Source organism: Pristiophorus japonicus, chromosome 4 (genome assembly GCF_044704955.1).
Source record: "Pristiophorus japonicus isolate sPriJap1 chromosome 4, sPriJap1.hap1, whole genome shotgun sequence".
In the NCBI taxonomy this organism is placed as follows: Eukaryota; Metazoa; Chordata; class Chondrichthyes; family Pristiophoridae; genus Pristiophorus; species Pristiophorus japonicus.
This window is the reverse complement of record NC_091980.1, coordinates 178957741-178982284: the sequence shown is the minus strand read 5'-3', so window position 1 is coordinate 178982284 and position 24544 is coordinate 178957741. Positions and strand designations below refer to the sequence as shown.

Below are 24544 nucleotides of genomic sequence, written 5' to 3'. Positions count from 1 at the left end.
GGAAGCTGGGTCATTAAATATATTTAAGGTGGAGATAGACAGATTTCTGAATGATAAGGGAGTCAAGGGTTAGGGGGAGCAGGCAGGGAAGTGGAGCTGAGTCCATGATCAGGTCAGCCATGATCTTATTGAATGGCGGAGCAGGCTCAAGGATCCAAATTGCCTACTCCTGCTCCTATTTCTTATGTTCTTATGTCAAATGTGTTGCAGCAGTGCTGACTTGACAGTGCTTTAGTTGATGTTAAATGATTGACGGGGAAGCAGGATTGGACGAATTATAAAGTCAAGCTTGACCTGGTGAAAAAAAATGCAATAGGAGCAGTCAATTGACCCATAGACGTAAAGATATCTGAGAACATCTCAGTGAACAGCAAAAGGATTTTCAAATATATCCACAGCAAGAAAGGATGGGAGAAATGATTAGTCCACTGAAAAATGATAGTGGGAAACTTTAATCTGGAGACATAGCGACAGCAGTTAATTCATTAGTTGCTTACCATCTGTCTTTTAAAAAATTATTTCTTAATGGTTGGAGACTAGGAGGAGCTGTGGAGGTGCGAGGGGATTTGGGTGTCCAGTTACACAAATCACTAGAAGTGAGTGGATAGATACAAAAAGTAATGAAAAAGGCTAATGAGATGTGAGGATTCAAAAGTGAGGAAGTAATGCTTCAGTTGTACAGACCCTTGGTCAGACCCGATAGTGCATTCAGTTTTGGGCACTGCACCTCAGGAAAAATATATTAGCCGTAGAAGGGGTACAGCGCAGATTTACCGGAATGATACCAAGACTTAAGGGTTAAATTGTGGAGATATGTTGCATAAACTGACAGCAGTGACTATACTTCAAAAGTACGTCATTGACTGTAAAGCACTTTGGGATGTCCTGAGGTTGTGAAAGGCGCTGTAGAAATTCAAGTCTTTCTTGCTTTACTTCTATCAGCTTGACCGTGAGTAAACTCCTGTGAGTTTAGAAGGATAACCTAATAAAGGTGTTTAAAATGATAAAGGGATATGATACGCCAGACACAGGGACACTATTTCTTCTGGTGGGGGAATTCAGAACAAAAGGGCATAATCTTAAAATGAGAGCTGGGCCATTTAAGAGAGAAATCGGGAAGCATATTTTCACACAAAGGGGAGTGGAAATCGGCAACTCTCTCCCTCAAAAGGCTGTTGAGGCTCGGTCAATTAACATTTTCGAGACCAAGATGAAGAGATTTTTGTTAGGTAAGGGTATAAAGGGATATGGAGTAAAGGTGCGTTAATGGAGTTGAGTTACAGATCAGCCAGGATCTAATTGAATGGTGCTACTGTACAGGCTTGAGGGGCTGGCTGGCTTACTCCTATTCCTATGTTCCAAAGCATTTCCCTTGACCACCATCTCAGTTTTTGAAAAATCCAGCAGGTTAGCTAAACACAATACCCTCTTCCTCGGCTCACTGCAAATGCAAATAACATGATATGGTTGTAAAAATGTGAGATGTTAAAAAAGATACACATGACATAGTATTACATAGTAATTACAGCATAGAAACCAGTCATTCGACTCAACATGCTCCACACGCGCCTCCTCCTACCTTACTTCATCGCAACCTATAAGAACATAAGAAATAGGAACAGGAGTAGACCATATGTCCCCTCGAGCCTGCTCCACCATTCAACACAATCATGGCTGATCCGATCATGGACTCAGCTCCACTTCCCCGCCCGCTCTCCATAACCCCTTATTCCCTTATCGTTTAAGAAACTGTATATTTCTGTCTTAAACTTATTCAATATCCCAGCTTCCACAACTCTCTGAGACAGCGAATTCCACAGATCCACAACCCTCTGAGAGAAGAAATTTCTCCTCATCTCAATTTTAAGTGGGCAGCCCCTTATTCTAAGATTATGCCTTCTAGTTCTAGTCTCCCCTATCAGTGCAAACATCCTCTCTGCATCCACCTTATCAAGCCCCCTCAAAATCTTATGCGTTTCGATAAGATCACCTCTCATTCTTCTGAATTCCAATGAGTAGAGGCCCAACCGACTCAACCTTTCCTCATAAGTCAACCCCCTCATCTCTGGAATCAACCTTGTGAATCTTCTCTGAACTGCCTCCAAAGCAAGTATATCCTTTCGTAAATATGGAAACCAAAACTGCACGCAGTATTCCAGGTGTGGCCTCAGCCATACCCTGTAGAACTATAGCAAGACTTCCCTGCTTTTATACTCCATCCCCTTTGCAATAAAGGCCAAGATTCCATTGGCCTTCCTGATCACTTGCTGTACCTGCATACTAAGAACATAAGAACATAAGAATTAGGAACAGGAGTAGGCCATCTAGCCCCTCGAGCCTACTCCGCCACTCAACAAGATCATGGCTGATCTGGCCGTGGACTCAGCTCCACTTACCTGCCCACTCCCCATAACCCTTAATTCTCTTATTGGTTAAAAATCTATCTATCTGTGATTTGAATACATTCAATGAGCTAGCCTCAACTGCTTCCCTGGGCAGAGAATTCCAAAGATTCACAACCCTCTGGGAGAAGAAATTCCTTCTCAACTCGGTTTTAAAGAGGCTCCCCCGTATTTTGAGGCTGTGCCCCCTAGTTCTAGTCTCCCCGACCAGTGGAAACAACCACTCTGCCTCTATCTTGTCTATCCCTTTCATTATTTTAAATGTTTCTATAAGATCACCCCTCATCCTTCTGAACTCCAATGAGTAAAGACCCAGTCTACTCAATCTATCATCATAAGTTAACCCCCTCATCTCCGGAATCAGCCTAGTGAATCGTCTCTGTACCCCCTCCAAAGCTAGTATATCCTTCCTTAAGTAAGGTGACCAAAACTGCACACAGTACTCCAGGTGCGGCCTCACCAATACCTTGTACAGTTGCAGCAGGACCACCCTGCTTTTGTACTCCATCCCTCTCGCAATGAAGGCCAACATTCCATTCGCCTTCCTGATTACTTGCTGCACCTGCAAACTAACTTTTTGGGATTCATGCACAAGGACCCCCAGGTCCCTCTGCACCGCAGCATGTTGTAATTTCTCCCCATTCAAATAATATTCCCTTTTACTGTTTTTTTTTTCAAAGGTGGACGACCTCACATTTTCCGACATTGTATTCCATCTGCCAAACCTTTGCCCATTCGCTGAATCGATCTAAATCGCTTTGCAGCCTCTCTGTGTCCTCTACACAACCTGCTTTCCCACTAATCTTTGTGTCATCTGCAAATTTTGTTACACTACACTCTGTCCCCTCTTCCAGGTCATCTATGTATATTGTAAACAGTTGTGGTCCCAGCACCAATCCCTGGCACACCAGTAACCACCGATTTCCAACCCGAAAAGGACCCATTTATCCCAACTCTCTGCTTTCTGTTAGCCAGCCAATTCCCTATCCATGCTAATACATTTCCTCTGACTCCGCGTACCTTTATCTTCTGCAGTAACCTTTTGTGTGGCACCTTATCGAATACCTTTTGGAAATCTAAATACACCACATCCATCAGTACATCTCTAGCCACCATGCTCGTTATATCCTCAAAGAATTCCAGTAAATTAGTTAAACATGATTTCCCCTTCATGAATCCATGTTGCGTCTGCTTGATTGCATTATTCCTATCTAGATGTCCCGCTATTTCTTCCTTAATGATAGCTTCAAGCATTTTCCCCACTACAGATGTTAAACTAACCGGCCTATAGTTACCTGCCTTTTGTCTGTCCCCTTTTTTAAACAGAGGCATTACATTAGCTGCTTTCCAATACGCTGGTACCTCCCCAGAGTCCAGAGAATTTTGGTAGATTATAACGAATGCATCTGCTATAACTTCCGCCATCTCTTTTAATACCCTGGGATGCATTTCATCAGGACCAGGGGACTTGCCTACCTTGAGTCCCATTAGCCTGTCCAGCACTACCCCCCTAGTGATAGTGATTGTCTCAAGGTCCTCCCTTCCCACTATCCCGTGACCAGCAATTTTTGGCATGGTTTTTGTGCCTTCCACTGTGAAGACCGAAGCAAAATAATTGTTTAAGGTCTCAGCCATTTCCACATTTCCCATTATTAAATCCCCCTTCTCATCTTCTAAGGGACCAACATTTACTTTAGTCACTCTTTTCCGCTTTATATATCGGTAAAAGCTTTTACTATCTGTTTTTATGTTTTGCTCAAGTTTACTTTCGTAATCTATCTTTCCTTTCTTTATTGCTTTCTTAGTCATTCTTTGCTGTCGTTTAAAATTTTCCTAATCTTCTAGTTTCCCACTAACCTTGGCCACCTTATACGCATTGGTTTTTAATTTGATACTCTCCTTTATTTCCTTGGTTATCCACGGCTGGTTATCCCTTCTCTTACCACCCTTCTTTTTCACTGGAATATATTTTTGTTGAGCACTATGAAAGAGCTCCTTAAAAGTCCTCCACTGTTCCTCAATTGTGCCACCGTTTAGTCTGTGTTCCCAGTCTACTTTAGCCAACTCTGCCCTCATCCCACTGTAGTCCCCTTTGTTTAAGCATAGTACGCTCGTTTGAGACACTACTTCCTCACCCACAATCTGTATTACAAATTCAACCATACTGTGATCACTCATTCCGAGAGGATCTTTTACTAAGAGATCGTTTATTATTCCTGTCTCATTACACAGGACCAGATCTAAGATATCTTGCTCCCTTGTAGGTTCTGTAACATACTGTTCTAAGAAACAATCCCGTATGCATTCTATGAATTCCTCCTCAAGGCTACCCCATGCAATTTGATTTGACCAATCGATATGTAGGTTAAAATCCCCCATGATTACTGTGGTTCCTTTTTCACATGCCTCCATTATTCCCTTGATTATTGTCCGCCCCACCGTTAAGTTATTATTTGGGGGCCTATAAACTACGCCCACCAGTGACTTTTTCCCCTTACTATCTCTAATCTCCACCCACAATGATTCAACATTTTGTTCATTAGAGCCAATATCGCTTCTCACAACTGCCCTGATATCATCCTTTATTAACAGAGCTACCCCACCTCCTTTCCCTTCTTGTCTATCTTTCCGATTTGTCAGATACCCCTGTATGTTTAATTCCCAGTCTTGTTCACCCTGCAACCACGTTTCTGTAATGGTTACCAAATCATACCCATTTGTAATGATTTGTGCCGTCAACTCATTTACTTTGTTTTGAATGCTGCGTGCGTTTAGGCAAAGTGTTTTAATACGTTTTTAAACCATGATTTTTAGTTTTGACCCCTCCTGCAGCCCCTTTATATTCAAACATATTGTCCCTTCCTATCACCTTGTGGTTTACACTTACCCCAGTTGTGTTTCATGCACAAGTTCCCCCAGGTCCCGCTATACTGCAGCACTTTGCAATCTTTCTCCATTTAAATAATAACTTGCTCTTTGATTTTTTTTCTGCCAAAGTGCATGAACTCATACTTTCCAACATTATACTCCATCTGCCAACTTTTTGCCCACTCACTTAGCCTGTCTATGTCTTTTTGCAGATTTTTTGTGTCCTCCTCACACATTGCTTTTCCTCCCATCTTTATATCGTCAGCAAACTTGGCTACGTTACACTCAGTCCCTTCCTCCAAGTCGTTAATATATATATTGTAAATAGTTGGGGTCCCAGCACTGATCCCTGCGGCACTCCACTGGTTACTGATTGTCAACCCGAGAATGAACCATTTCTCCTGACTCCCTGTTTTCTGTTTGTTAGCCAATGTTCTATACATGCTAATATATTACCCCAACCTCGTGAACTTTTATCTTGTGCAGTAACCTTTTATGTGGCACCTTGTCAAATGCCTTCTGGAAGTCCAAATACACCACATCCACTGGTTCCCCCTTATACACCCTGTTTGTTACACCCTGAAAGAATTCCAGCAAATTTGTCAAACATGACTTCCCCTTCATAACTCCATGCTGACTCTGTCTGACTGAATTTTGCTTTTCCAAATGTCCTGCTCCTGCTTCTTTAATAATGGACTCCAACATTTTCCCAACCACAGATGTTAGGCTAACTGGTCTACAGTTTCCTGCTTTTTGTCTGCCTCCTTTTTTAAACAGGAGCGTTACATCTGCAGTTTTCCAATCTGCTGGGACCTCGCCAGAATCCAGGGAATTTTGGTAAATTACAACCAATGCATCCACAATCCCTGACGCTACTTCTCTTAAGACCCTAGGATGCAAGCCATCAGGTCCAGTGGATTTATCCAACTTTAGTCCCATTATCTTACTGAGTACCACCTCCTTAGTGATTGTGATTGTGTTAAGTTCCTCCCCCGCTATAGCCCTTTGACTCTCCATTGTTGGGATATTGTTAGTGTCCTCTACTGTAAAGACTGATACAAAATATTTGTTCAGAGTTTCTGTCATCTCCATGTTCCCCATTACTAATTCTACAGTCTTGTCCTCTAAGGGACCAACATTTACTCTCGCCACTCTTTTCCTTTTTATATACCTATAGAAACTCTTGCTATCTGTTTTTATATTTTGTGCTAGTTTACTTTCATAGTTTATCTTCCCTTTCTTAATCATTTTTTTAGTCATTCTTTTCTGGCTTTTAAACACTTCCCAATCTTCTGTCCTCCCACTAGTTTTGGCGACGTTGTATGCTCTTGTTTTTAATTGGATACCGTCCTTTATTTCTTTAGTTAGCCACGGATGGCTATCTTTTCTCTTGCACCCTTTCCTCCTCACTGGAATATATTTTTCCTGAGAGTTGTGAAATATCCGCTTAAATGTACACCACTGCTCATCAACCATCCTACACTTTAATCTATTTTCCCAGTCCACTTTAGCCAACTTCGCCCTCATACATTCATAGTCTCTTTTATTTAAGCTTAGTACGCTGGTTAGAAATCCAACTTTCTCACCCTCTATCTGAATTTGAAATTCAATCATGCTATGATCACTCATTCCAGGTGGATACTTTATGAGGAGATTGTTTACTAATCCTGTCTCATTACACAGGACCAGATCTAACATAGCCTGCCCCCTGGTTGGTTCCATTACATACTGCTCAAGGAACCCGTCGCTTATGCACTCTATGAATTCTTCCTCAAGGCTACCCTGACCAATTTGATTTGTCCAATCAATATGGAGGTTAAAATTACCCATGATTATTGATGTTCCATTTTTACAAGCCCCCACTATTTCCTGGTTTATGCTCCGACCAACAGAGTTGCTATTGTTAGGGGGCCTATAGACTACGCCCTTCAGTGACCTTTTTCCCCTTATTATTCCTTATCTCCACTCAAACTGTTTCAACATGCTGATCATTTGAGCCAATATCGTTTCTCAACCTAATGTCTATCAACATATTCTTCTATTCCTTTCTCCCTCATGTACTTATCAAGCTTCCCCTTAAATGTATCTATGCTGTTCGCCTCAACCATTCCATGTGGTAGTGACTCTCTGAGTAAAGAAATTTCATCTGAACTCCTTATGGAATTTATTAGTGACTATCTTATATTTATGGCCCCTAGTTTTTGATTCCCCCACAAGTGGAAACATCTTCTCTATATCTACCCTCTCAAACCTCTTCATAATTTCAGAGACCTCTATTAGGTCACCCCTCAGCCTTCTCTTTTCTAGAGAAAAGAACCACAGCCTGTTTAGTCTTTGCTGATAGTTATACCCTCTCCATTCTGGTGTTATCCTTATAAATCGTTTTTGCCATCTCATCCTTTCATTTCTAGGACTTGTGTTGAAATCCAACACGGGCTTTGGAATGAAATTTATGCCTGGTGGCTGGACAGGGTCCAAATATAATAGTTTGGGCACTCTCAATCCAGTTGCTAATGGGCATTAGCCCACATCACAAAACCACCTTCAATTGGGCACTAAATTAACCATCTCACTCGGGGGACACAGATGGAAGATGTGGAATTGGAAATGACCATTCTGGTGCAGTAGTGGGTGCTCTTCTCAGACTGGCGCTGCAGTACATGGTTGCGGCAGACTGAACTGAGCCTCTAACCATGCTGTATCTAACTGTGCCATACCTGGCCTGTTAGAACCTCCTGCTTAGCACTGGATGCTTAAACAGAAAGTGTTCCACTCCCTAGCACTAATATCCCTCATCACAATGAGTACAAAATTCATACAAAAAAAGGAAAGTAGGGATATGGGAGCTAAAACGACTGAACCTTTATGTAATATATTTGCTTTATGGGTTCTTTGATTAAGAATTCATAGCAACACATTGCTATTAAGAACTGGTTGGTTTATTAGCAAAGATTTAACAATCACACCACACATTGCTAGTTCATCCACCAGATTCACAACCACCTGCCTCGTCGTGCATCCCCAAACCCAACTGGCTGGGGTTTTATTGAGTCTTGTGAACATCATGTGACTGGCTAAGCCACTCCCAACTCAACAGATCTGTGAGCATACTCACAGGTGCATACATTACACCTTAATTTATATTTTTGTAGGTTTGCTAACTGTTAGCAATATTCCTGAACTTGACATAGAACCCCATTATTTTAAAAAGATTCAAGAGCCATAGCTGGAAACAGCAGCCCAGTATATGAAGCATTTATGGCAGGGAAAGTCAATCTTGAGTGCCAAACTTAGTAAAGGATAACTGGTTAAAGGGTGATCAGCAGGCCACCTGAGCAGAGGCTGTTGTGTTTAGCTAACCTAGAGTTTTCCATAATATTACTGATAGGGTGGACAAGAGAAATGCTGTTATTATATATTTAGATATTTTGTTGATCTTTGACAAGGTTCCACATTACAAATGAATGGTTAAGGTAAGCAGACATGGGAAGAGGATGTAAAGTATTTTCTCTGGATAAAAAAAAATTGGCTTGGAAACAGGAATCGGTGTATCCATAAATGGGAGGCTTTCGGGCTAAAAAGCGGTTGTAGGTGGGTTATCGCGAGAGTCAGACTGGGATACTTGCCACTTTTAGTACATACTAGCAGATCCGCCATGGTGGTACTTGTAGTGAGTTGGACAATGACCAGGTATTATAGCATGCTATACATGCGTTATCACATATGAGAAGCTCCGTATGTATGAAAAGGAGAGGCCAGTTCCTGTGTGGGTGAAAGTAATTTTAGGATAGGCAATTGCTAATATTTAAGGAATGAATGCATGAATTGCAACAGTTATACATTCCTTTCTGGAGTAAAAACACAAAAGGAAAAGTGGGCCAACCATGGCTAACAAAAGAAATTAAGGATAGTATTAGATCCAAAGAGGAGTTATACAAAATTGCCAGAAAAAGTGGCAAGCCTGAGGATTAAGAGCAGTTTAGAATTCAGCAAAAAAGGACCAAGAGATTGATTAAGAGAGGAAAAATAGAGTATGAGAGTAAACTTGCAAGGAACATAAAAATCAACAGCAAAAGTTTCTACAACTACGCAAAAAGAAAAAGATTAGTGAAGACAAATGTAGGTCCTTTACAGAGAGAAACGGGAGAGTTTGTAATGGGGAACAAGGACATGGCAAAACAATTAAATAAATACTTCGGTTCTGTCTTCACGGAAGAGGACACAAATAACGTCCCAGAAATGCGAGGGAACCAAGGTCTAGTGAGCAAGAGGAATTAAAGGAAATGATCATTAGTCAGAAAATAGTGCTGGAGAAACTAATGGGACTGAAGGCCAATAAATCCTTAGGTCTGATGATCTGCATCCCAGAGTACTAAAAGAGGTAGCCATGGAAATAATAGATGCATTGGTTGTCATCTTCCAAAATTCTACAGATTATGGAACAGTTCCTGCAGATTGAAGGGTAGAAAATGTAACCCCACTATTTAAAAAAAGGAGGGAGAGAGAAAACAGGGAACTACAGACCGGTTAGCCTGTCATCAGTAGTAGGGAAAATGCTGGAGTCTATTATAAAGGATGTGATAACGGCACACTTAGATAATATCAACGGGATTAAAGAAAGTCAACATGGATTTATGAAAGGAAAATCATGTTTGACAAACCTATTGGAGTTTTTTGAGAATGTAACTGATAGAATAGATAAGGGAGAACCAGTGGATGTAGTGTATTTGGATTTTCAGAAGGCCTTTGATAAAGTCCCACATAACAGGTTAATGTGCAAACTTAAAACACATAGGATTGGGGGTCATGTATTTTCAGGGTGGCGGGCAGTGACTAGTGGGGTACCACAGGGATCAGTGCTTGGGCCGCAGCTATTCACAATATATATTTATATATATATAAATTATTTGGATGAGGGAACCAAATGTAATATTTCCAAGTTTGCTGACGGCACAAAACTAGGTGGGATTGTGAGTTGTGAGGAGGATGCAAAGACGCTGCAAGGCGATTTAAATAGGTTGAGTGAGTGGGCAAACACAGGGCAGATACAGTATAATGTGGATAAATGTGAAGTTATCCACTTTGGTAGGAAAAACATAAGAACAAAGTATTATTTAAATGGTGATGGCTTGGGAAGTGTCAATGTACAGAGGGACCTGGGTGTCCCTGTACACCAGTCATTGAAAGCAAACATGCAGGTGCAGCATGCAGTTAGGAAGGCAAATGGTATGTTGGCCTTCATTGCAAGAGGATTTGAGTACAGGAGCAAGTATGTCTTACTACAGTTATACAGGGCCTCGGTAAGACCGCATCTGGAGTATTGTGTGCAATTTTGGTTTCCTTACCTAAGAAAGGATATACTTGCCAAAGAGGGAGTGCAGCGAAGATTCATCTGACTGATTCCTGGGATGGCAGGACTGTCATATGAGGAGAGATTGGGTCGACTAGAGTTTAGAAGAATGAGAGGGGATCTCATTGAAACATATAAAATTCTGATTGGGTTGGATAGACTGGATGCGGGGAGGATGTTTCCCTTGGCTGGGGAGCCTAGAACAAGGGGTGACAGTCTCAGGATACAGGGTAAGAAATTTAGGATCGAAATGAGGAGGAATTTTTTCACTCAGAGGGTGGTGAACCTGTGGAATTCTCTACCACAGAAAGCTGTGGAGGCCAAGTCACTGAATATATTTAAGAGGGAGATAGATAGATTTCTAGAAACAAATGGCATCAAGGGGTATGGGGAAAAAGCGGGACTATGGTGTTGAGATAGAGGATCAGCCATGATCATATTGAATGGCGGTGCAAACTCGAAGGGCCGAATGGCTTATTACAGCTCCTATTTTCTATGTTTCTATGTTACCCATTGGAAGATGGCATGGGTGAGTTAATTGGCTTTGTGGTTTGTTTTGAAAACTGTTGAAACATTTAGATGTTCATTATGTTAAATATTTTACTTTTTGGGGTATAGAAACATAGAAACATAGAAAATAGGTGCAGGAGCAGGCCATTCAGCCCTTCTAGCCTGCACCGCCATTCAATGAGTTCATGGCTGAACATGAAACTTCAGTACCCACTTCCTGCTTTCACGCCATACCCCTTGATCCCCCGAGTAGTAAGGACTTCATCTAACTCCCTTTTGAATATATTTAGTGAATTGGCCTCAACTACTTCCTGTGGTAGAGAATTCCACAGGTTCACCACTCTCTGGGTGAAGAAGTTTCTCCTTATCTCGGTCCTAAATGGCTTACCCCTTATCCTTAGACTGTGACCCCTGGTTCTGGACTTCCCCAACATTGGGAACATTCTTCCTGCATCCAACCTGTCCAAACCCGTCAGAATTTTAAACGTTTCTATGAGGTCCCCTCTCATTCTTCTGAACTCCAGTGAATACAAGCCCAGTTGATCCAGTCTTTCTTGATAGGTCAGTCCCACCATCCCGGGAATCAGTCTGGTGAATCTTCGCTGCACTCCCTCAATAGCAAGAATGTCCTTCCTCAAGTTAGGAGACCAAAACTGTACACAATACTCCAGGTGTGGCCTCACCAAGGCCCTGTACAACTGTAGCAACACCTCCCTGCCCCTGTACTCAAATCCCCTCGCTATGAAGGCCAACATGCCATTTGCTTTCTTAACCGCCTGCTGTACCTGCATGCCAACCTTCAATGACTGATGTACCATGACACCCAGGTCTCGTTGCACCTTCCCTTTTCCTAATCTGTCACCATTCAGATAATAGTCTGTCTCTCTGTTTTTACCACCAAAGTGGATAACCTCACATTTATCCACATTATACTTCATCTGCCACGCATTTGCCCACTCACCTAACCTATCCAAGTCACTCTGTAGCCTCATAGCATCCTCCTCGCAGCTCACACTGCCACCCAACTTAGTGTCATCCGCAAATTTGGAGATACTACATTTAATCCCCTCGTCTAAATCATTAATGTACAATGTAAACAGCTGGGGCCCCAGCACAGAACCCTGCGGTACCCCACTAGTCACTGCCTGCGATTCCGAAAAGTACCCATTTACTCCTACTCTTTGCTTCCTGTCTGACAACCAGTTTTCAATCCACGTCAGCACACTACCCCCAATCCCATGTGTATATAGCGGGATAGCTATTGAAAGCATGTGTTCCAGTGTGATCAGTATTTGTTTACACATCAGTTTTCCGATGATGCGAAAGTTGGTGTGGAAATGTATCCTCACACTTCTGGACAGGAGGAAGGAAAATGCTTGTTGTTTAATAAATTACTTCTGTTTAATTTGTTGCCTTCAACCTTTCTCTGTCTTTCTAAACCCTTCTGTCTTTTTCTACTTTATTGATACTGTGGTCAATGCGGCTCTTTTTCTTTAAAGTACACTGCCCTACTCTGACTCCTCCTTACATCCGCACCTTGTTGAATCAAGGCTCATCAGATCGTTTCCTAATCTAACTCAGTTTTTCTATGACCTCATAGCTGGGGCATTCCTTACCTCGCTTAGTCTCCACTTCCTTCTACACAAACTTATGTAACCCCACTTTTTAAAAAAGGAGAGAGAGAGAAAACAGGGAATTATAGACCGGTCAGCCTGACATCGGTAATGGGTAAAATGATGGAATCAATTATTAAGGATGTCATAGCAGCGCATTTGGAAAGAGGTGAAATAATAGGTCCAAGTCAACATGGATTTGTGAAAGGAAAATCATGCTTGACTGTTAGCGCGAATGTTTTCCTGCAAGAATCACTCGACACTCTGGGTTGGTTCCAACACCAAAATGGCTTTTATTACGCCGGCAGGGAGAGAGCCTCTGGTCCAACTCCAGGCACTCCACTCCACCGAGCAAAGAAATCCATCGATATTTATATGTTTTACAACAGTTCATTACAGTTACTTCAGCCCACATCGGCTGGACACAATCCAATCATAACGATTATAGATTACACATAGGTTTCTTTAACCCAATAGAATTCCCCTGATGCCTCAGGGGCTATATGTTCGGTTCTTGTCAGCTCGGGCTGATTCATGACCCTGTTATGTGATGCAGGCCCCCCTTATCTCTGTTCCTCGGAGCTCTGCTGTGTGGAATCATTGATTAAGGACATTCCAAACCAGGCACTATAATGGTTTGTTATAGTTATCTTGTCTCGAGCTGTTGATCCAAGGCATTCCTGGTAGTGGGCCTCACAGGGTCATTGCTCGGTCAGCCTCAGTCAGCAGTTCATTGCTTGACTAACTGAGTTCCCATCATGCTTGGGGGAGCCCTCCTGACAGCCATTTTATATTTGGCCATTTTAAACATATACGTGTATAGATATATTCAGCAGGTGCCAAATGCCCTACAACATTGACAAATCTTCTGAAATTTTTTGAGGATGTTTCCAGTAGAGTGGACAAGGGAGAATCAGTTGATGTGGTGTATTTGGACTTTCAGAAGGCTTTCGACAAGATCCCACACAAAAGATTAATGTGCAAAGTTAAAGCACATGGGATTGGGGGTAGTGTGCTGACGTGGATTGAGAACTGGTTGTCAGACAGGAAGCAAAGAGTAGGAGTAAATGGGTACTTTTCAGAATGGCAGGCAGTGACTAGTGGGGTACCACAAGGTTCTATGCTGGTGCCCCAGCTGTTTACATTAATGATTTAGACGAGGGGATTAAATGTAGTATCTCCAAATTTGCGGATGACACTAAGTTGGGTGGCAGTGTGAGCTGCAAGGAGGATGCTATGAGGCTGCACAGTGACTTGGATAGGTTAGGTGAGTGGGAAAATGCATGGCAGATGAAGTATAATGTGGATAAATGTGAGGTTATCCACTTTGGTGGTAAAAACAGAGAGACAGACTATTATCTGAATGGTGACAGATTAGGAAAAGGGGAGGTGCAACGAGACCTGGGTGTCATGGTACATCAGTCATTGAAGGTTGGCATGCAGGTACTGCAGGCGGTTAAGAAAGCAAATGGCATGTTGGCCTTCATAGCGAGGGGATTTGAGTACAGGGGCAGGGAGGTGTTACTACAGTTGTACAGGGCCTTGGTGAGGCCACACCTGGAGTATTGTGTGATATGTCCTTACTATACAGTATAAATGCACACGAGGCCCATGCTTGAGAGAAGGTCAGTCTGTGACCTGTCCTTTATTCCATAGCACTAAAGTGATCGAAGTGGGTGGAGCTTCCCCTTTTATATCTGAAGGTCTAGGTTAGGAGTGTCTCCCACAAGTTCACCACCTAGTGGTCAGTGTTCTCACAGTGTACAACTTAGGTCAGATTATACATGGGTTACAATGCTGGTTGAATACATGACATTGTGTACAGTTTTGGTCTCCTAACTTGAGGAAGGACATTCTTGCTATTGAGGGAGTGCAGCGAAGGTTCACCAGACTGATTCCCGGGATGGCAGGACTGACATATCAAGAAAGACTGGATCAACTGGGCTTGTATTCACTGGCGTTCAGAAGAATGAGAGGGGACCTCATAGAAACGTTTAAAATTCTGACGGGTTTAGACAGGTTAGATGCAGGAAGAATGTTCCCAATGTTGGGGAAGTCCAGAACCAGGGGTCACAGTCTAAGGCTAAGGGGTAAGCCATTTAGGACCGAGATGAGGAGAAACTTCTTCACCCAGAGAGTGGTGAACCTGTGGAATTCTCTACCACAGAAAGTTGTTGAGGCCAATTCACTAAATATATTCAAAAAGGAGTTAGATGTAGTCCTTACTACTAGGGGGATCAAGGGGTATGGCGAGAAAGCAGGAATGGGTACTGAAGTTGCACGCTCAGCCATTAACTCATTGAATGGCGGTGCAGGCTCGAAGGGTTGAATGGCCTACTCCTGCTCCTATTTTCTATGTTTCTATGTTTCTATGTCACTTAATAGTCACTTCTTGATTCATCTCATTTACTCCTTTCAACCTTGATGGCATCCAGACCAAGGGCCTTGGCCCATCACCTTGGTTTGATGATAAAAAACTGACCGTTTGAACATAAGAACATAAGAAATAGGAGCAGGAGTAGGCCATATGGCCCCTCAAGCCTGCTCCGCCATTCAATAAGATCATGGCTGATCTGATCATAGCTCCACTTCCCTGCCCGCTCCCCATAACCCTTTATTCCCTTATTGTTCAAAAATCTGTCTATCTCCACCATAAATATATTTAGTGACCCAGCCTCCACAGCTCTCAGGATTGATGTTTTCTCACAGCCAGGCATTGAACAGAGAGGAAACTGAAAGGAAAATTACAACCAAATCTGCTCTTGCTCTTTGTAAGAGTTGTTCTGATCAGAACCTCACATATGCACGTAGAATATCGATCTGAAACTTTGCGTATTTTACTAAACTGCACTGGTGAGGGGTATTGAGCAATAACCATAGCAGGCTCTGTTGAAGGAAAAAGCATAACCGCGCTCGCAGTGACAAGGAATCATAAAAGCAAATAAGTGGGGAGGGGTTGTCACGAAGAAAAACATTTAAATGGAATCTATAGCAGTAGAAATAGTATTTGTAATATATTTGCTTCATGGGTACTTTGCTTAAAAATTCATAGCAATACATTGCTAGTAAGAACTAGTTGGTTTATTAGCAAAGGTTTACCAATCACACTACACATTACCAGTTCATCCACCAGGCTCACAACCACCTGCCTCATCATAGATCCCCTGAACCCAACTGGCTGGGGTTTTATTGAGTCTTGTGACTAAGCCGCTCCCAACTCAACAGCTCTACAAACCTGTGAGCATACTCAGAGGTGCATACATTACACTATTCAAATTATATTTCCTTTTTTCCTATTCACAGGTGAAGCAATACACTTAGGGAGCCTCATCGCTGCGCAAGGATACCTGTTTCCTATCTCAGACCACGTGCTGACACTGAAGGATGATGGGACATTTTACAGGTTTCAGGTGAGTACCTGTATCTCCTTCTCCAGAATCAGAGAATCCTTTGCCTAAGATATCTTGACCTGATGGGTTCACTTGTCAAAGTTTGCTTAACACTGGCTACTCCAGTGTTCTTCCACCGTAACTTTGGTGGGAGACAAGCAGGACAATAGGAAAATAGGGCAGGATCTGGATACATGGGAAATTACATTTGACCTGCCCCTGACAAGACCAGCGGCCTGTGTCAGAATTACCACACCCCTGACCTTTCAGTTGGTGGCAGCAGGGTCAGTGCTGGTATGCCTGGTGAAATCAAGCTACTGGGGGTGTCCAGGCTAGGGTCACATCTGAGACCTCCCAAGAGGATTGGATTTTTTATTTGAAAAAGAACACACAAAGGACAGTGGGCTCGGTGTTTGGGGCACTTTTCACAGGGCGCATTAGCCTAAACTCAGTCCAGTACCAACATTTCTAAACCACTCCCTGGGCTCAGTCTTAATAAAGGAGAGTTTTCATAGAGACGAGGGTCCTGAATTTAAAGAAGGATAACTTTGTTGGTATGAGACGTGAATTGGCTAGGATAGACTGGTGAATGATACTTATAGGGTTGACGGTGGATAGGCAATGGCAGACATTTAAAAATCATATGGATGAACTTCACCAATTGTACCTGTCGGGCATAAAAATAAAACGGGGAAGGTGGTTCAACCATGGCTAACAAGGGAAATTAGGGATAGAGTTAAAACCAAGGAAGAGACATATAAATTGACCAGAAAAAGCAGCAAACCTGATGACTGGGAGAAATTTAGAGTTCAGCAGAGGAGGACAAAGGGTTTAATTAGGAGGGGGAAAATAGAGTATGAGAGGAAGCTTCCAAGGAACATAAAAACTGACTGTAAAAGCTTCTATAGATATGTGAAGAGAAAAAGATTAGTGAAGACAAATGTAAGTCCCTTGCAGTCAGAATCAGATGAATTTATAATGGGGAACAAAGAATTGAACAAATACTTTGGTTCTGTCTACACTAAGGAAGGCACAAATAACCTTCCGGAAATACTAGGGGGCCGAGGGTCTAGTGAGAAGGAGGAACTGAAGGATATCCTTTATTAGGCGAGAAATTGTGTTCGGGAAATTGATAGGATTGAAGGCCGATAAATCCCCAGGGCCTGATAGTCTGCATCCCAGAGTACTTAAGGAAGTGGCCCTAGAAATAGTGGATGCATTGGTGGTCATTTTCCAACATTCTATAGACTCTGGATCAGTTCCTATGGATTGGAGGGTAGCTAATATAACACCACTTTTTAAAAAAGGAGGGAGAGAGAAAACAGGGAATTATAGACCGGTTAGCCTGACATCGGTAGTGGGGAAAATGTTGGAATCAATTATTAAAGATGTAATAGCGGCGCATTTGGAAAGCAGTGACAGGATCGGTCCAAGTCAGCATAGATTTATGAAAGGGAAATTCTAGAATTTTTTGAGGATGTAACTAGTAGAGTGGACAAGGGAGAACCAGTGGATGCGGTGTATTTGGATTTTCAAAAGGCTTTTGACAAGGTCCCACACAAGAGATTAGTGTGCAAAATTAAAGCACATGGTATTGGAGGTAATGTATTGACGTGGATAGAGAACTGTTTGGCAAACAGGAAGCAAAGAGTCGGAATAAACAGGTCCTTTTCAGAATGGCAGGCAGTGACTAGTGGGGTACCACAAGGTTCAGTGCTGGGACCCCAGCTATACAATATACATTAATGATTTGGACGAAGGAATTGAAGATAATAGCTCCAAATTTGCAGATGACACTAAGCTGGGTGGCAGTGTGCACTGTGAGGAGGATACTAAGAGGCTGCAGGGTGACCTGGACAGGTTAGGTGAATGGACAAATGCATGGCAGATGCAGCATAATGTAGATAAATGTGAGGTTATCCACTTTGGTGGAAAAAACAGGAAGGCAGAATATTATCTGAATGGTGACAGATTAGGAAAAGGGGAGGTGCAACGAGATCTGGGTGTCATGGTACATCAGTCATTAAAAGTTGGTACAGCAGGCGGTGAATAAGGCAATTGGCGAGAGGATTTGAGTATAGGAACAGGGAGGGCTTATTACAGTTGTACAGGGCCTTGCTGAGGCCACACCTTGAATATTGTGTACAGTTTTGGTGTCCTAATCTGAGGAAGGACATTCTTGCTATTGAGGCAGTGCAGCGAAGGTTTACCAGACTGATTCCCGGGATGGCACGACTGACATATGAAGAAAGACTGGATCGACTAGGCTTATATTCACTGGACTTTAGAAGAATGAGAGGGGATCTCATAGAAACATATAAAATTCTGACGGGATTGGACAGGATAGATTCAGGAAGAATATTCCCGATGTTAGGGAAGTCCAGAACCAGGGATCACAGTCTAAGGATAAGGGGTAAGCCATTTAGGAGCGAGATGAGGAAAACGTCTTCACTCAGAGAATTGTGAGCCTGTGGAATTCTCTATCACAGAAAGTTGTTGAGGCTAGTTAGATATATTCAAACGGGAGTTAGATGTGACCCTTACGGCTAAAGGGATCAAGGGATATGGAGAGAAAGCAGGAATGGGGTACTGAAGTTGCATGATCAGCCATGATCATATTGAATGGTGGTGGAGGCTCAAAGGACCGAATGGCCTACTCCTGCATCTATTTTCTATGTTTCGAATTCTAGAAATCACATCACTTTCCTGTAACCCCATACCCCCAGATCCTTTTACATTCCTCCATTTCAAATATTTACCTCATTCCGTTTTAAATTAAGTTTTAGTCTCTACCTCAATAGCCACATGTGGTGAAGAATTCCACAGTCGAAGAGGCACCAGTTCAATAACCTTCCTCCTCACTTCCCCCTCGCTACTCCAGTGAGAATCCTTGTTTTCCGTTCACCAGCTTTCCATTCACCCACCAATGGAAACAATCTTTCACTATTTACCTACAATAAGATCCCCAGGTTTCACTCACCCCTTACTGGCTGCTCGTCTCTCAGTGCTGCTCCCACTCACCACCTGCTGTTCCTGCCTCTGTGGGACATGCTGGTTGGCAACCTTCGTCTGCTCCCAGCTTACCGATCCAAGCTCACATCTTTCTCGGACAAATTGCTGCTGAGGTCACTTTTAGCACCTCTCCCACTGCATGCTGATCTGTCAGCACAAAGTAGTGGTCAAATGTCATGAAAAAAATTTAGAAAATGGACATCGGGGATATGAGCCCGCAACCCCATCTAACAATTCAATTGACAGAAACCACAAAGATGACATTCAACAACAACAACAACTTGTATTTATATAGCACCTTTAACGTAGTAAAACATTCCAAGGCCTATTCACAGGAGTGCTATAAAACAAAATTTGACACCTAGCCACATAAGGAGACACATTGTGGGGGGTGGGGGGTAGGTGGGAGATGGTGGAGGGTGGATGGGTTGAGCGTAGTTGGGGGTTTGGTGATGACGGGGGGGGTGCGGTCAGGGAAGCTGACAGATTGCAGGGAGTCTGGGAAGCTGACAGATTGTGGGGTGGGGAAGAGATGATGGGGTTGGTGATCGTGGAGGAGTCGGGGGCGATCGGGGGCGGGGGGGGGGGGGATGTCGGTGATCGCGTGGGTTTGGGGAAAGAGATCGCGGAGATGGGGGTTTTGATAAATCGCAGGGGTGGTGTGTTTTATATGGTAGTTTTTTGGGCCAGGAGGAAACACATCTGCTCTTCCTGGTCCACAAGCAGTACTATAATGGCACTTACCTTATGGATCCAGCCCATCTTGCCTCCTCTTACCTGCCGGGTTTCCCAAGGCCAGGGAAACCTGTCCGACAGAAGTTAACAATAGAAACCTTGTTAAAATGGACTCTCCCTTCTCTGCCTCACCATGTGAAACTTCTTGTATTGTTTTATAACTTGCCTTATCTTGTTGTTCGTATATTTTTTAGTTTAGCTATTGTGGGAGATTAATAGCTGCCAATTGTGGGAGATTGATAGCTTGCTCGATATAATCAATGACTTCCTGTTCTGCTGGAAAAGAATGCTGGGATACTTTACCATTCTGGATTATATCTTACATGAGTTAGGATACAGGCAGCAGAGTTTTGGATGAGCTTAAGTTTACGGAGGGTGCAAGGTGGAAGAGCATTGGAATAGTCGAGTCTAGAGATAACAAAGGCATGGATGAGGGTATCAGCAGCAGAAGGACTGAGGCAGGGGTGGAGACTGACAATGTTACAGAGGTGGAAGTAGGCGGGCTTGGCATTGGAGAGGATATGGAGTCGGAAGCTCAGCTCACCGTAAATTGGACACCAAAGTTGCGAATGGTCTGGGTCAGCCTCAGAGAGTAGCCAGGGAGAGGGATGGAATTGGTGGTTAGGGAATGGAGTTTGTGGCGGGGACCGAAGTCAATGGCTTCAGTCTTCCCAATATTTAGTTGGAGGAAATTTCTGCTCATTCAGTGCTGGATATTGGACAAGCAGCATGATAATTCAGAGACAGTGGGCAGAGAGGTGGTGGTGAGGTAGAGCTGGATGGCGTCAGCTTACATGTGGAAACTGACGCTGTGTTTTCAGACGATGTTGCCGAAGGGTAGCATGTAGATAAGAAATAGAAGGGGCCGAGGATAGATCCTTTGGGGAGTCCAGAGTTGGCGATGTGGGAGCAGGAAGAGAAGCCATTGCAGGAGGTTCTCTGGCTACGACTGGATACCTAAAGTGAAAAATAAACCAAACACTGCAAACTCAGTAGCCTAACACTGTTGAAGCTTATCTATAGTGTACTTGTCTCCTATCGAGATCAGAACTATAATGTAATGTAAATCGTCACCTGAAGCAACATTAAACACAACAGAAAGGTTATTCTCCAGTATTCTGTATACTTAGCTCCAACAGCAAATGAGCATGCTGTGTGTATGTACCCGTGTGTCTTAATTGTTGTCAGACTGAGTGCAGTAACAAATACATTTTCATTATAGGCTCCGTACTTTTGGCCATCGAACTGCTGGGAGCCAGAAAACACCGACTATGGTAAGTGCATCTCTCATTTCCTTTACTTCAGCACAGCAAAAAATTAACAACTCACTCAGATAATGACTTGTTCAGTGCTCAGAAACAGAATGGGCTAGATATTGCCTCTCGCCCCGATTAGGGACGGTAACCTTCCGGGGACGGGACTGCCTGTGCCCAGAAGTCCCGCCTCCGATGTGGAATGGGGCCGTGCGCCCCTCAAAGGAAGCGGAGTGCGATACCCGGCCCTCCGCTACCTTGGAGGGGCACTCACGAGGCGGCAGCATGGTGCTGAGTCCAGGACCGCGTGGAGCAGGCCTATGCTACGTGGATGCTCTGTGACATGCTACAAGACCCCTCCCCTTCCATTAAAGGGGAAGGCCGCTGAGCACTCTGCAGGCCCTTTGGTGGCCGCCACTGAGCCACCAGGGATGTGATCAACCGGGCCAGCAGCCCGGCACCCAAACAGAGTGCCGGACTGGACGATGGCAGCTGATCAACGCAAGGGCCGCCACTGTCTAGCTAACCCAAGAGTCTGCTGTCAATTAAAGATGGAGGTCCGGGGAGCTAAAGACCTCCTCTTTAAGGGGCGCCTTGGCGGTGGATGTTCGCCCGTGAAGCTGGCGTTGACATCGGCCCGTGCCAGCCTCATGACCCGCAGGGCAATTTCCCCCCATGGGGCGGAATGGGGTTGGTGCGGGGCGCAAAGGGGTCAACATGCACGGCGATGATGTCATGCTCTCTGGCCCGGAGCGCTAATCGCGAGGCGTGGCGCTGCCACAACAGCACCCCCCAAACCTCCAGAGCAATTTCCCGGGAGGCGGTAGCACCCCCTCCACCGGGCTGTAACACCATTGTGCCCCGTTTGCATACCCTGGAGATATTAATGGGGCTATAAAAAGGGAAAATTTCGCCCCCAGTGAAAATAGCCAAGTAGACTTCTCACTGGGCACATTATATTCCATTCAGCCGGCCTCTTTTTTTTGCACTGTTTGCCTAGCTAGTCTCTTCCTTTCTGCGGGAAAGAGTGCAAACACAGTGCAGCATACATAAATGCTGGCCTGGTCAGCGATGACTACATCCCAGGAACGAATACATTTTTAAAAAGCACGGCTCAGACGATATTGGCCGGAAGGTCAGCTTGCCTGATTCACAGTGCTCCCAGTTGTCCAGTTATTCAACTTAAATTAATAACCAGAAAATCAGGAGCATCACAAATTGGGAATGTTAACTTCTGCTCCCAATTCTTCGACCCACAGTCCCAATGAGTGAGTCTCCACTCCACCAGTCTCCAAAAATCTATTCTCCAAGGTCAATGCCTAATACAATGTAAGGCCATGCCAGTCTTACAGAAATGTAACAAAACAGGAATGAGGAGGTTTGGAGAAATTTCAGCAATTACTTTTATAATTGTGATTTTTAATATTGTATGGCTTCCAGTAACTTCCTATCCATATCCGTGTTGACACAGTTGCTAATTAACTTGTCTTGTTTGGACCTAATATCCCTTCAGAAAGAACAGGCAGACTTTAAGATTGCTAAGACAAGATTTCCTTTTTTTTAAAAACAATTATGGTGAATTTTGTGCTCAATAAGATGAGGGATGTTAGAATGGGAAATGGAACACTTTCATATTTTGTGCAGGCAATGTCAATGTCAAGTACTCCTGGGTCAGCTATAGCACTATTTGATATAAAGTAAGATTTCATCTGCACTAATACTGTAGCATCGGTGTAAAGCGGTTTTGCTTCGCATGGATGTTTAAATATTACTGTGTAAATCCAGAGTCAGGGCCCAGCCTAACCCAAGAGCAAAGCAAAGTGTGATTTCCTTTTCCAGGACATCCCACTCTGCTTCACTGCAGAGTCAGCTTGGGCCTTGACTCCACATTTACAGTGTAACTAAAGCCTAAAACCACTCTATTCTGCTCCGACTTAACCTCAAGCACAGAAGAGCGCAGAAACTATTTTCAGAAAAGGTGTAATGTCGCAAAAGCATTTTTTGCCAAATTTGAAGACCGACAATGCCACACTTGAATTCCCCTGTAAATAATCTTGAAATCTGAAATTTGAAAGGTCCTCCCTGTTTATTAAGACCTGGGCCTCAAAATCATATCACACCTGGACACTGTCGTGCAGGGGGCGTGACCCACACTGCCCATGTCAATTAACATCAATAGAGATAACACGCAATATTTGTGCTGCCTGCCAGTTATAATGATCAGTGCGTGCAGCCAGCAGTGCCTGCACTATTCATTGACTGAACACCTATTGAGGGATCTATGGCAAGAGGATAGGCCAACATAGGAGAAAGCCCTCTGGAAACTGAGGTTGCGTCCTAGATCTTGTAGAGATACAGATGTTCCAGTGATTCGTGAACCTGGACAGTAGTCAACCAAAGAAAGCCATACTACTCTGTATGTTAATCAATCAAAGTTACATTTAATGGTTTAACGTTGTACACAGCATTAAAACAGTTTACACAAAAGACAGCATCAAGCAATACATTTAAACCCAAGGATGTCAGCATCAAGGCAGAAGAGTGATCAACTCCCTTGGACTTCCTTCGTCTAGGCGAAGCTTCTTAAGGCTCCTCCAACTGCAGTGCCAGCCGTGCCACGATGTCTTTGTTTTATGTTGTTTCTATTGGTTGAGGCATAAGTAAAAGTTAGGAGAAGATCCATTTTGTCCAATCATGGTTGCTAGACATTAGTTGGTTGGCTGGTTGGTTTGTGTCTCTCAACTTCCTCAGTTGTTAACCTAGGTGGGTGCACCCACAGCCTGTCCTATCTCACGTGTTCCAGGCTATGGAATGCGAAGGCCTCTGTTATCAGTGTCCAAACTTCCTCTCGACATGTCTTGTCCTTCGCCCCGATTTCTAATGGCAGCACTCTTTAATCAAGGATTGCTGAAGTTTACTCATTTCGTTCTTATCAGTTATTTTTGGGCTTTCATAGCAATTTCTGCACCGGTTGTCCTTTTGTTTCAAATTCACAATGTATCAACAATTTAAATATACAATGTCCTAGGGATCAATGTTTAACCTTTTTACACCCGTCATTCTGCTGCAGAGGATTCAGATACTGACTGTGAGGGATCAGGCTCCTCAGCAGGGCTGATGGAAATATATCAGACAATGCTAGGTGCACTGGGCAGCCTGCCAGTCAGTCACGCTCACACACAATGTTTAAGCGTGGACTGATTGGTCAGCTCCATCAACACCACACTGGAATCCACCATGATGGAGCAATTTATGACAGTTTCTGCCACGGAAGCTCAAGCGACTGCATTTTGGCTTTGGGGGCCACTACTTAAAGGGGCTTCCAGGGCATCGCATTACTCTTGCACTCTGTTTTCCAGCAGAACACTAGGAATGCTGAGGCAGCGCTCCAGGAGAGTGGAGAGGACTCTCT

At 43.6% G+C, this 24544-nt stretch overlaps 1 protein-coding gene across 1 annotated transcript in view; it reads left to right on the top strand.

Annotated features, from left to right (window-relative positions):
- Positions 1 to 24544, top strand: part of LOC139262728 (regulator of G-protein signaling 6-like) — a 231888-nt gene that overhangs the window by 86975 nt on the left and 120369 nt on the right. The window contains exons 4-5 of the mRNA XM_070877879.1: positions 16047 to 16153; positions 21102 to 21153. Coding sequence (XP_070733980.1) covers positions 16047 to 16153; positions 21102 to 21153 — 159 coding nt within the window. The remainder of the gene's footprint in view (positions 1 to 16046; positions 16154 to 21101; positions 21154 to 24544) is intronic.